This window comes from Natrix helvetica, assembly GCF_964273705.1.
Source record: "Natrix helvetica genome assembly, chromosome: 7".
Taxonomy (NCBI): Eukaryota; Metazoa; Chordata; class Lepidosauria; order Squamata; family Natricidae; genus Natrix; species Natrix helvetica.
The window spans coordinates 18203680-18216451 of record NC_138558.1 but is presented as its reverse complement, the minus strand read 5'-3'; the positions used below and the strand labels follow the sequence as shown (position 1 = coordinate 18216451).

Here is a 12772-nt window from a genome sequence, read left to right as displayed (position 1 = left end):
GGCTTAATTGTGGTCGTAAGTCAAGGACTACCTGTATTCTGCTTTATCTGAATTGTACTTTTTAAAAAATTTACCAACTTTCTGGCATCTGTTTTGTTTGTGAAGCAATTATTGCCTTCTGCCAGGAAAAAGGCCCCTTGGTTTTTGCTAATTCAATTGCAAGCAACAAAGAGTGTGATTAATTTCCTTACAAAGAGGATTGCAATAAAAGGAAGGCAATACAGTAGAATTGTCTATAAAAAAGGAAAAAGGAAAAAAAGAAAATAAGAAAGCCAACCCAAACAATAACTATTTTTTTAAAAAAAATCAATGAAAGTGAGATACATTATATACAGTAAATGACCAATATGTTGCTGTAGGAAATTCCACTTTTACATAACTTCTCATTTTAGACACGTTAATCTTTTATTTCAATGTTTTCATTTCTACAGAGAACACTATATGTGAGGACTCATTTAGGTAAAGGTAAAAGTTCCCCTTGCACATATGTGCTAGTCATTCCCGACTCTAGAGGGCGGTGCTCATCTCCGTTTCAAAGCTGAAGAGCCAGCGCTCTCCGAAAACGTCTCCATGGTCATGTGGCCGGCATGACTAAACAATGAAGGTGCATGGGACACTGTTACTTTCCCACCAAAGATGGTCTCTATTTTTCTACTTGCATTTTTACATGCGTTCTAACTGCTAGGTTGGCAGAAGCTGGGACAAGTAACGGGAGCTCACTCTGTTATGCGGCACTAGGGATTGAAACTGCCGAACTGCCGACCTTTCTGATCGACAAACTCAGCATCTTAGACACTGAGCTACTGCATCCCTATCTGATATATATGTCCCTATAAATGACTCATTTACCTAACTTTAAATTCCAGATTTAATCATTCTAAATTGTCCTCCTTTTTTCTATCAAATCAAGAACGGCGTGTCAGTTCGAACTGTGGAACATTCTGCCCTGCTTTAGATGGTGCTAACAGCATGAAACTGACCTGTTTCCAAATTTTATTTTAAAAATAGAAACATTATTAGCTGAACTGGTAGATACACACCAGCAAGGAAAGAATAGCCCAGCATATATTTTTTTAAAGTCTTCTCATCTCTTTGTTCCCCTTATTTGGTTGCTACAGGTAATACTCACCTGTCTCACAGTAAGGGTCGCCATCTTCCAAGTGGAAAATATTGTTGCGAATGGGCTTGTGACAGGCCACACACACAAAGCAGGAGACATGCCAGGCTTGCTTCAAAGCATTTATTACTTCCTAGCGTAGAAAGCAAAGCAAAGCAAAGCAAAACACAAACAGAATTTATGTGTGAATACTTGAGTATTTGAATGACCATATTTTTCGGAGCACCTTTCCACCCCCCAAAAAAGAGCATGAAAATCTGGGTACGTCTTATACACTGATTACAGCCTCCCCAGCTCCCAGGAGCACTCTACAAGCCACCCAAAACCCTGCCCCGCTCATCCTGGGTTGTTGTTTTTTTTGCAAGAAACAGGGCATGCATAGGCTTTGGGAGGCTTGTAGAGTGCTCCTGGAGGCTGGGGAGGGCGAAAAAGAGCGAAAAACGGGCCATTTTTCGATGCAGTTCTCCTGTCAGTAATATCACAGTAGTTTGGGACTGCTTCCTCCTGGGATGTTTTTCTATTTCCCAGACTTATTCATTGCTCTGGAATTCTTGGTGTTTTCCATTCAAGTAATAAACAGATCCAGGTTGCTTCTAACCCCAGAGCCAGGTGTTGAGACTGGGATTAAGATACAAAGGACATTCTGAAATGGGAAAAACTAGAGAAAGGCAATGCACAACTCTAAAGATTAATTCTAATTTTGGAACCAAGATTAATATGCCGCCCCGAGTCCTTTTGGAGAGGGAGCGGCTAACAAATTAAATTTATTTATTTATTTATTTATTTATTTATTTATTTAATACATTATTTTATTGCTCCTGCATCAATAAATACTATTTACAGAAACAGCTGGCTTGATTATGTGAGTTATCTACTCCATAATGTTAATTACAAATTGACATTTTACTTACTCCAAGTATCTTCCTCTGGCATCGGGCACATTCTGGGGCAAAGAACTTCTCATAGCAACCCTCGCAGTAAAATGCTCCTTTCTCTTCCACAAAACCAATATAAGCCATGGAAGTTTTGCAGTGAGCACAGTTGAATTCTTCAGGGTGCCAGGATTTTCCCAATGCTACCAGGAAAGGCCCTCTGTTTCAAATAAAAAACTAAAACATTAATTTTAAACTCCTTGTTTAATGAAATACAGTCAAACATCTCCTTTCTATCTTCTTTCATCAGACAGAAAGCAAAATTTATTGCTAAAGTGAGAAGAAACTTCTACTGGATTTTTAAAAAATATATCAAGGTATCAGTGGTTACATTTAACTCCATTAACAAGCACTTGTCTTGATATCATTCAGAGTAAGCTTTTAATGGATAATTTTGTCTCTTAAAAGATAAATTTTGAAAAAACCAAGACAGCTAAACATAAAACACAATTTTGGAACATAGGGTCTTGAAGACTCAAAAGTGATGTAAGACATATTAGAAGTACACTATATGTTATCCAAGAGTGGAATAAATACAGGTTTTCACAATCTGTTTCACCTTGGAACAGAATGCTTATGCTTTAATATAATTAAAATGAAACATTTTATTTCCCAAAAATGGTCCTAGATCAAGGTAGAACTTTCTGATTCTACCCAAGATATATCTAGACATGTGTGTCGTGGCCCTGGCAGCAGAGTCGGACAGTGAAGAGATTGAGAAGGAGCATGGGCCAGTCCTGGAAGCTAGGGAAGGCTCAGACTAGGGCTGTGCGTTGGAGGCAGAGATGGGGCCGAGGCCGTCTGGCAGTGAACAGGTACCTAACGGAGCTAGACAGCAGTGAGGCAGAGGAACAGCTAGAGCCTCTTCCCAGTGAGAGCATGCACAGAGCTGCCAGAAGAAGAGAACAACTCAGAAATCAGGGTCGCCTTGGAAGTAAAGTAACATGTGGAAGGTAATTGGCCCCTCCCATAGAAAATAAAAGAGGAGCGAAAGGGGAGTCGGCTTTTGCAGGAAACAATTCATTCGGTCGGTCCTTAGATTCGTTTCAGGAGTGTGAAAATCTGTCCATGAATCTCAGAGACTCTGTGCCCAGTCTTTCCTTGCGCAGCACCTCATTTGAAAAATATTTACGTGGCAGGTTTCCAAGATAGATAAGGTCTGTGGTCATAATTACTCCTTTGAAAGACTGTTTGCCTGTTTGCTTGCTGAATGTGAATGAGAGGAATTCACATTCGTTTAATAAAAGGGATTTTGTCAGGACCAGGAATCTGCTTTGTGCTTTTTGGGGAAGGCTAGGTCAGAACAATGTGATAGAAAATTCTTATACTTTGATGTTCCTCTAAACCAAAAAGCAGAATTAAATCAACCCAAGTGAAAAAAGTTTCATATAAAAGAAAAAAAAAAAGAATGCATGCCATTTCATCTGTAGAACTATTTTCTGCCTCCAGTATATGTAAAACACAGGCTAACTATTTCTCAAAATATTACAAAGCAGTGTTGTTCCCCCATGTTTGCACCTATTAAGAATCATTAGAAAAATACAGACACCTGAATTCTACAGGTAACCTTGCTGCCCTGTGGATACCTGGACAATTGGTCTAACCCGATATCCTGTAACCTCTATACAAGCACCTTTTAACATCAATGCTCTTTCAGCCAAGTAGGAATCCAATTTAAGTCCTTATGTACAACAAACCGCTCTCTTCTCACAGCACAGGCTAATGTACGAGGCTCATTAGGAAAAAACCAAGTCTGAGAAGGACTTCTGGCCCTACTTAGGATCAAGTTTCCAATTGTCTGCACTAAAAGTACAGTCTTGGAAAAAAACATAATAGGAATTTGGAAGGATGGCAAAGTATTTTGATACTACCAGCTACATATAGCAGAGAATATTTAGAGTTGGTGTGCTTTAATTTTCTCCAGCCTTTTAAGAATTTTAATATTTTGAAGCTTACACCTGAAGAGGAATAAAACTCCAGTGTGGAAAAAGCAAATTGTTATTTCCAGTATTTCGAATTTTGAACGAATCAGTGAATTCTGCAGCTGAGACTACCACATGTAATGCCACTGAAGAAGTGAGCATAGAATTCCCCCCCTCCCCAGTGGTTTTATTATAAATACTGTGCATGAACTCAGTGGAAATCACATGTGGGCAAGAAAACATAATATAGTTGGCCGAAAAACATCAATTGGATTTATATTCCGAACAAAGATGGACAGCATCAGCAGTAATCCTTTTAATTGTGAAATTTATGTAAATCAGCCAACAACCTATTTCATGAATGAAAATAATTTGGATGAAATGCATAAATGCACAGCTGTTTTGTAGCCAGAGGTAGCCAACTATGATTATGTCAATGGAAAGTAAAATATTGAGTTAAGTCACCGATGTGCTCCCAAAGTTGGGGAAAAATGCTTCTGTATAGAGGTCATTTACTGGAACTGTTAATATTTATGCAAGACAATGAGTGAAAAGGTAGATAAAGAAAATCCATATTCTTCGGAAGACAACAGGTTGGGTTGGTGCTTTTCATACTATTTAAGTAAGCACAAAGTAGCTGATCTACGACCAGAAGTTGTCCTGATTTTTAACGGTTCATGGAAGCATCATAAAAATGCAAACTTTATCTCAAGTATCTTTTTCCAACAACACAGTTTTTCTACTTCTTGTGGCAGTTAAATTGCACTTTAATTTCTCACTTATCTTGCAGAAAATTTATCTTTGTCAGAAATTGTAATGCCATGATTACTTAGGGAGAAAAAGAATTTAAAGAAACTCATACCTTTAAAAAAAAACCTTCCATGTAAATGAAACAGAAATATATTAATGACAAGATTCTAATTGACAAGTTTAATTATTTTATTCATTGATATTCTGAGGTTTCTCAGCTGTTGCATATAGCAATCTATTAGAATTTAACTGCGAATATTTCAGATATTATATGAGAAAAACCAGGTAGTTTGGTATCTTGATATTGCAAGATAGAATGAGAGCCTGTAATAAGATTGCAAAAAAGTGTGATAACTTTTAGATAAACATATCAATAATTTAAGGATTTCAATTAAAAAGTTATGAGATACTCCCTTTTGAATTTGGGGGACTTGCACATCATGGTTATTTTATGCATTAGTGTAAAGTAAGCAGGTGTACAGTCCATTTGGCTGCAACACAGGTGTGCTGTGGAATGTCACTTGATCCAGTTCTTACCTTTTCACAGGTAATACTGCCTCAAAGGGCATGAACTGTAATTATGCTAAAACCTTAACCCCAAAAGCTGAAGGCTATCATAAGCTTCCCAAAGTATTGTAATGCGACAGTAGAGAAACAACATGATATAATCTTTATAAGAATGCCAGGTGATTCTATATAACCTTCTCACTTGTCTTTTTTTACTTTCTAAAGCTGTTTGAACATCTGCTTCTAATAATATGCCCATATAAGCCTAATATTGTACCAATCAATACTCAATAAAACTATTCCTCCTGAAAATTCCTGGATTCTATGATTGAGTCAATTATGAGAATGAGTAAAATACTTAACAGTATTTCAACTATGTAAGAACTATGTAAGAAAAAGAGCCTAGTGGCGCAGTGGTTAGAGTGCAGCACTGCAGGCTACTTCAGCTGACTGCTAGCTGCAGTTCAGCAGTTCAAATCTCACCAGCTCAAGGTTGACTCAGCCTTCCATCTTTCCGAGGTGGGTAAAATGAGGACCCCAATTGTTGGGGGCAATAGGCTGACTCTGTAAACCACTTAGAGGGTTGTAAAAGCACTATGAGGCGGTATGTAAGTCTAAGTGCTTTTGCTAACTCATATACTTGCACAATTTTCAGAGGACCAAAGTGACTACTTTCTCAGCTTTCTGTGATGTTCCAGACGGAAGCATGCATTAATTTTACTGACCGACTGTATGAGCCTAATTAATTAGCATTTATATGTTGTATGATGAAACAGTGTGCTCAAGAGTGCAACTCAAGAATAGCACTGAAGTAGTTTCAATCAACGGGTTACAATTACTCAAATAAAAGTTCCTTGTAGAGTAAGAGGTACAGTCCTGCACCTCATGTAAAGCAACTATGTATATAGAAAATAGTACCGACCTGATGACTTGATTGCACTGAGCACACATTGGAGTCCGCTTGCCTGCCGGAATATGCTCTGCTCTCTGAACCAAAGTATCTTCATTGGTTTGCAGAAGTGCGGCTGTAGCTTTCTCACCAGAGGTTGTATTATTGTTGTTGGAAATCCATCCACTTCCTGCTGCCATGAATTGAAATGGGACAAAACTGAGCTTGCAAGGAGAAATGCCGCCAAACCCAATGTTTTAGTACATAAATGCAGAAAGATTAGGAAGACATTTATTGATAGAAATAAATTTGCATCTAGCATTCAAATGATTGGCTTCACTCAGCACCTGTGAGCAACTTTGAATGATGAATTCGAGCACATCTTTTGCAAGACTTATGTTACCATTTTTAACGCTGTTTCTGCTTGCCTCTGCATGTGCACAAATGCCCTTTATGGCCAGAGATGCTTTCAAAATTACAAGCCAAGAGATGCAAATGTGAAGGTACTTGATTCACATTCTCTCGGATTAAAAACAGAGGTGGGTTCCTACCGGTTTGGCCAAGTAGGTAGTAACTCGGCCGGATACATACCTGAACTGGTTCTATTCTTGGCGCTGCCATCTTGATTTTCTGTTCTGCACATGCGCAGAAAACTCATTGGAAAATGTATTTTTTTCCTTTTTAATGTGTGCACGCACAGACCTTTTTAGGTGCAAATGCGCATGCGCACGGAACACAAAATTATTCGGGCGCCGAACCGGTAATAATGCCAGCAGGGACCCACCCATGGTTAAAAAGCACCTCAAATCCTTTGCAGAGAGATAAGGCTGAAAAACTTAATTTCCATGATTGTGGTATGAATTATTCCATGACAGGAATTCCTTGTTTCCTATGAGAGATCTCACCTCATGCCTGGACTTGAGACCAGACTGTCATGAATCTGGGTTATCTGTATCCTCCAAGACCATCTGTATTTTATCATTAACATATTTTATACGTTCATTCTTTGGTTCTCTAGAATCTCATTGTCAGGGTTCCAAATAGCATCCAAATGTAAATCAGAGTCCAAGGCAAAGTATTGCTCAAAGTTCCAATTTATTAAGAGAGCCACGTTGGCACATCTGGGAAAACCCAAAATCTGAAGGCTTCCCGGTTTTCCCCACCCAGTTGAAAGTTCAAGATCTTGCCCCCACACCTACAAGTCCATCACATGGTCCAATCTCCCACTGCCATGCTGGCAGTTCCACCCACCCAGTTCCGGTCAGGTGCAGAGGTGCAGAGACAAAGGATGACCTTGGCTTTCTAGAGAGAATTTTGTTATGGCTACACAGTATGTGACTCCTTACAATCCCCCCTCCCATTTTCCCACAATAGAAAATGCATAGCAGAATAATAGAAAGTATGGCAGGCCAAAGACCCAAAAGAAAAGATGGTTGCAGGCCTGACACTCATGGCCAATAGGTACAATGGGTAATCATAAGAAAAAAAAGGGGAATAGGAAATTTCCGATCTAAGATTCAAAACTAAATCTTTGGAATGCAACTGCACTTTTTAAAAAAGTATGTAAAGACTATGTTTCAGAATGGAGTTTAGAGTCTAGTTCTATTGCAAAAATGCTCTTCAAACTGGGCAGGGGAATTCATTTTTTTTTTTTAAAAAAACTGTAATTGGTAAGATATTTCTAGTATATTATACTGCAGTATTCTAGCCAATCTGCATTATTTGATTTTAAAGGCTAGCTCCCATTAAAACAGCTTATCTAGAATTGTCAAATTCTAACAAAGAAACGTTTCTTAAATAGACTTTAATCTATCTCCAGCTGGACAATTACATGAAGCAAATAAGAAAACGTACCCATTGGCAGACAAAGAACTAACCACACTTTATAGCACACTAAAAAGAAATCCAAGTGGTGAAATATTTGAAATACGCATCAAAAATAAATTCCTTCATAGAGATTTTTCGCATAAGGATGGTGTACTTTGAAAATAGTGCTTTTTACCCTCGGGAACACGCCAGTGGATTTTTAAAAATCCACACAACATTGCAGCTAAAAGGGAAATTAAAGAACAAGCAACGAAGGATTTCAACAACAACAACAACAACAACAACAACAACAAAGCAGGGTAAAAGTCAACCATGTCTGAAATGCTGAATTACTGGCAGATAACCATAACATACAAGAAGGTTAATAAATGAACATAATGCAAAAATAATTCAAAGTAAAGAACATCAGTAGAAGCAGAAATACTTTGTATGCAAAAGAAGTCCAAGTGTAAATTTTCTCATCTCTACAGAGGATCTGGAAAAATATCTTGTTGCATATAGAGCTACTGGTAGTCCAAAGAAATAAAGTAAAGCTAAGGTAAAGGAGTCCCTGTGGATTTTACTCCGCTAGATGTTGCCGACAATAGGGGGTGGAGCTTATCTCAGTTTCAAGGCCACTGAGTCGTGCTGTCTGAAGACATTTCCATGGTAATCACAGAGTATTGTTAACTTCCCTCCAAAGTACTCGCATTTCCATACTTTCGAACTGCTAGGTGGGTAGGCGTTAGAGCAAAGATGGGAACTCACCCCATCATGTGGTGTTCGGGTCTCGAACGTGAGCTACCTACTTTCCAGCCAACAAGCTCAGCGTCTTAACCACGGGCCCATCACATGCCACCCATGTCCAAAGAAATAGATAGCACTAATTAAGGTAAAGATAAAGATTCCTCTCGCACATATGTGCTAGTCATTCCCGACTCTAGTGGGCGGTGCTAATGTCCGTTTCAAAGCCAGCGCTGTCTGAAGACGCCTCCGTGGTCATGTGGTCGACATGACTAAACGCCAAAGGCACACGGAAAGCTGTTACCTTCCCGCCAAAGTGATCCCTATTTTTCTACTTGCATTTCTACATGCTTTTCAACTGCTAGGTTGGCAGAAACTGGGATAAGTACCAGGAGCTCACTCTGTTAGGAGGTGCTAGGGATTCGAACTGCTGAACAGCCGACCTTTCTGATCAACAAGCTCAGTGTCTTAGCCATTAAGCCACCGTGCCCCTACAACCCTACAATTAGGTGTCCTAAATTCTTAAGAGTGTATTTGCTTTTCAATTTTTTCTGACAGGCACTTGTAGTAAATAGCATTAACTTTATAGCCATATCTGAACAGAGGTTCAACACAAGCAGCACCTATCTTATTCTACCAGACTATCCCTTATTTGTTTTTGACCTACGGCCCTTATTTTGCATCTTTTCCTTTAGAAATAATGCAAAAACAGCTCTGTTTTCTGTCGTAATATCTTGCATACTTTTAACTCTGCCTATAGTCAAATTCATTAAAGTGTATTTATCTGCTCCTGCTTTGCCAATTTTACTGAAAAGGCAGTTTAGTCACACACGTTTTCTGCCTGATTAAACTTCAAAGTCTGACAAACTGTTGAAGTTAAGAGATAAGGCTGGCACCTTTTGAAATGTTTTCAGCCCTAAAGTGACAACAGTCGATGCTTTTCTTTCCCCCTTCTTCACCAAAGTGTGATAAACACCTGTAGATATTTATGATGCGGTATCAGGATAACCTTCTCCTGACAAGTAAATAACGACAGTAAAAGAAATAGGAAAGGTTTCCAGAGAAATGGGTACAATAAATAATTGGTCAGCTTTTCATTATCAAGAAACACCGTATTCTTTAAAATTGGCTCTTTTCTGTCTGTGAGGCATTCCATTATGACCCAGTGATCACAGTAATTTATTTTGAACTACAAATGCTTTCCAGGTCTACAAATAAACACCAGATAAGAGGGGACGAAGAAAAAGAATGTTGAAGAGTGCTGTTGTTTCTGACAAATTGCACTTTTGAGCACTACCTTTGAGAGTTTACCGCTTCATTTTCAACTCCCAGCAAACAGGAAAATTGTCAGAGCAATATTCTTGAGATTACTGAAGCAGCTTTATAATTATGGGTTTTTCCTGATTATAACACCCCAGGTAGCAATCTGAAGCATTTGCTGAGAATTTTCATTGTGTTTGAAAAGTTCTCTTTTAAAAGGTTGCACTTATCCAAGTTACATTTTTATAGGAGCACAGTGTTGCTACTCAGGTAACATTAAACACGTAAAAGAACCTGTGGGGCCTCACTTTCTTCACATATTCCAGATAAAACGCTGGAAATGATTACAGAGGATGACACTGAAACTTTAATGAGCTGCATCCCCACAGCATTCCTCCAATCCCTTTTAAAACTTTTTTGTCTTGTTCCTGGCCCAATGCTTGCCATTAAAATGTACAATTTCCATTAATACAGAAAACTAATTAGCACTGTTCAATTGCTGGATTGTTGCAGCATCTGGAATTATGAACAATTCAGAGGCAATGGACAGAGATAGACAGACTTTGGATTTGGGAAGCATGAGACTCATTAATAGCCCACAAAAGTCACACTTTCTCTGCTGTGATTTTGTTCCCTCAATTAGGTTAGAAATAAAAACATGTTATCGCACATCATTTTCGTGAAAGTCAATAATGGTTTCTGAACTGCACTTGGGAAGTGGAGCATTAAATAAAAATGTGAATTCATAATGTATTACAGCTGGTGTCAAATATTTTGTCCTAAAGGAAAACACGTCTTTGTCTTTATCGTTAACATGGAAAGGGTGGAAAGTTACCAATACAGCTAGTCCTTGACTTACAACCACAATTTGAGCCTAACATTTCTATTGCTAAGCAAGACAGGTAAGAGTTCAGTGAGTTTTGCCTGCATTTTTACAACCTTTCTTACCAAGTGAATCACTGCAATTGTTAAATTAGTAATACAACTTTAAATGAATCTGGTTTTCCCCTTTGCTTATCAGAAGATCGCAAAATGTGATCACATGACCCTGGGACACTGCAGCCGTCATCAATACAGTTGCCAAGTGTCCATGTTTCGATCACATGGCCATAGGGATTCAGTTACCTTCCCTGCTGGTTCGCAAATGTGAGTGGGCACCTTCTGTGCATGCACAGTGCTTGCTCATTACGTTGGGGCGGGCGGGCCGAGCCTCCCACAGCCGCTACTACCAGTTCGCCTGAACCAGAGAGAACCGGCTGAATACCATCTCTGATAGGGATGCTACAATGGTCATAAGTATGAAAAAGGAATGTTACAACAGCACTGAAAAAAATGATCATTGTTAAGGTAGGTTAACTGAGAAACTGAAGGGGACAATATTTGAAATATATGCAAGCAGCAATACATACAAGCAACCCCGTATACTTCATGGGAAGATGAACCTTACAACCTATTCTGGCTTTACAATTTTAAACCAGCATAAGACAATTAACCTAAAACTAATTATCGAACCCTACAACTAACCCTAGAACCCTTTGCAACAGCTTCATAGTTTATTTAATACATTTAGAGACTACCCTACAATTTGTTTAACTGTTGGGCACAGAGTGCTGCCTCAGTTAACTAAAACTTTCTTTGCAAAATACACCAAGATACGTGTTTCGATAAATACTTTGGTTTTATTTGTGCCAGTTGTGTGCATGTGAGGGGTTTTTTGCTTGGACTATTTGTTTGAATAGTCCAACTTTTGAATCTCAAGGGCAGCTTATGCTGAGAGAAACCCAAAACACCACCTGTTGTTTGGGATATAAAAGATAACGATGTCCATAGAAGACACTAGCTTCACCGTAGAGCACAAAATAAACTAATACTTTCAGAAAGACTTAAGCACACTGGTTGGCAATTGGGTTGTTAGTCCAGGCTGGCAGCTGTTTCTCTCTGGCTGGTGAACCTCTTTATAATCCATTGCTTCGATCTCTGGGGGATAAACTGTACAGAATATGTTTTTTTCCCCACAGTGAGTCCTTCTCCTTGTCTTCTCTAAGACCAACAAACACAACAAAAGTACAACAACGTAACACTCTCCAGTTCATTCTAGTATTATTAGCCACCCAAGCGCTTTCCTAAAACCAGAAGCTAATCTTCAACAACCATAGCTGTCTAGATCTGTCTTCAATGACAGACATAACACACTATTAATTAGACTAAAAGCACCCCCCTGCCAAATTAGTATACCTGCTCCCTTTTTTCCTCACAACAACAAAACTGTGAGGTAGATTAGGTTGAGCGGGACATCCAGTTGACTTCTCCTAATGTTCTTAAGTGTTTATCTTGTAATCAATGATACAAAAACTGGCTTGTGTTTTTCAGTTGGCTTGTTCCAAGATATGCTTAGGGCTGAGAGGAAGCAACTAGCCCAAAATCACCCTTGTGTTTTTAGAACTAGAACCCGACTCATCCTGTTCATGGCGCAGCACCTTAACCAATATACCATGTTGGCTCTCATAAGGTATCTTCCATGGCAGTGATGGCTAACCTTTTCCGAACTGAGTGCCCAAAGCATGCATGCGCCCGAACTGTCAAAATGCAATGCGTGCACCCCCCCCATGAAGGCACCTCACCCCCGGCGCATGCATATGCAACCCCTTGCATGCGCCCCATTCTCCCACGCATGCACGGCAGAGACCCGAAGACCAGCTGGCCGTTGGGAGGTGCACGTGCATGCGTGGCGGAGTTGAACTGGGCCGATGGCTTGCGTGCTGTCAGAGAGGGCCCTGTGTTCCACCCCTGGCACCCTTACCATAGGTTCATGTTTAGCCAAAATATGTAATTCTGCAGTTTTCCT

General features: G+C 39.3%; 1 protein-coding gene across 7 annotated transcripts in view; it reads right to left on the bottom strand.

The window, feature by feature from the left end:
- Positions 1-12772, bottom strand: part of PDLIM5 (PDZ and LIM domain 5) — a 243581-nt gene that overhangs the window by 9202 nt on the left and 221607 nt on the right. For 6 of the 7 annotated variants that reach the window (XM_081960458.1, XM_081960463.1, XM_081960464.1 and 3 more), the window contains 3 exons: positions 6151-6310; positions 2029-2209; positions 1130-1250 (listed from right to left, as the gene is read on the bottom strand). In XM_081960458.1, coding sequence (XP_081816584.1) covers positions 1130-1250; positions 2029-2209; positions 6151-6310 — 462 coding nt within the window. The remainder of the gene's footprint in view (positions 1-1129; positions 1251-2028; positions 2210-6150; positions 6311-12772) is intronic. The other variant, XM_081960460.1, reaches the window with a different exon arrangement.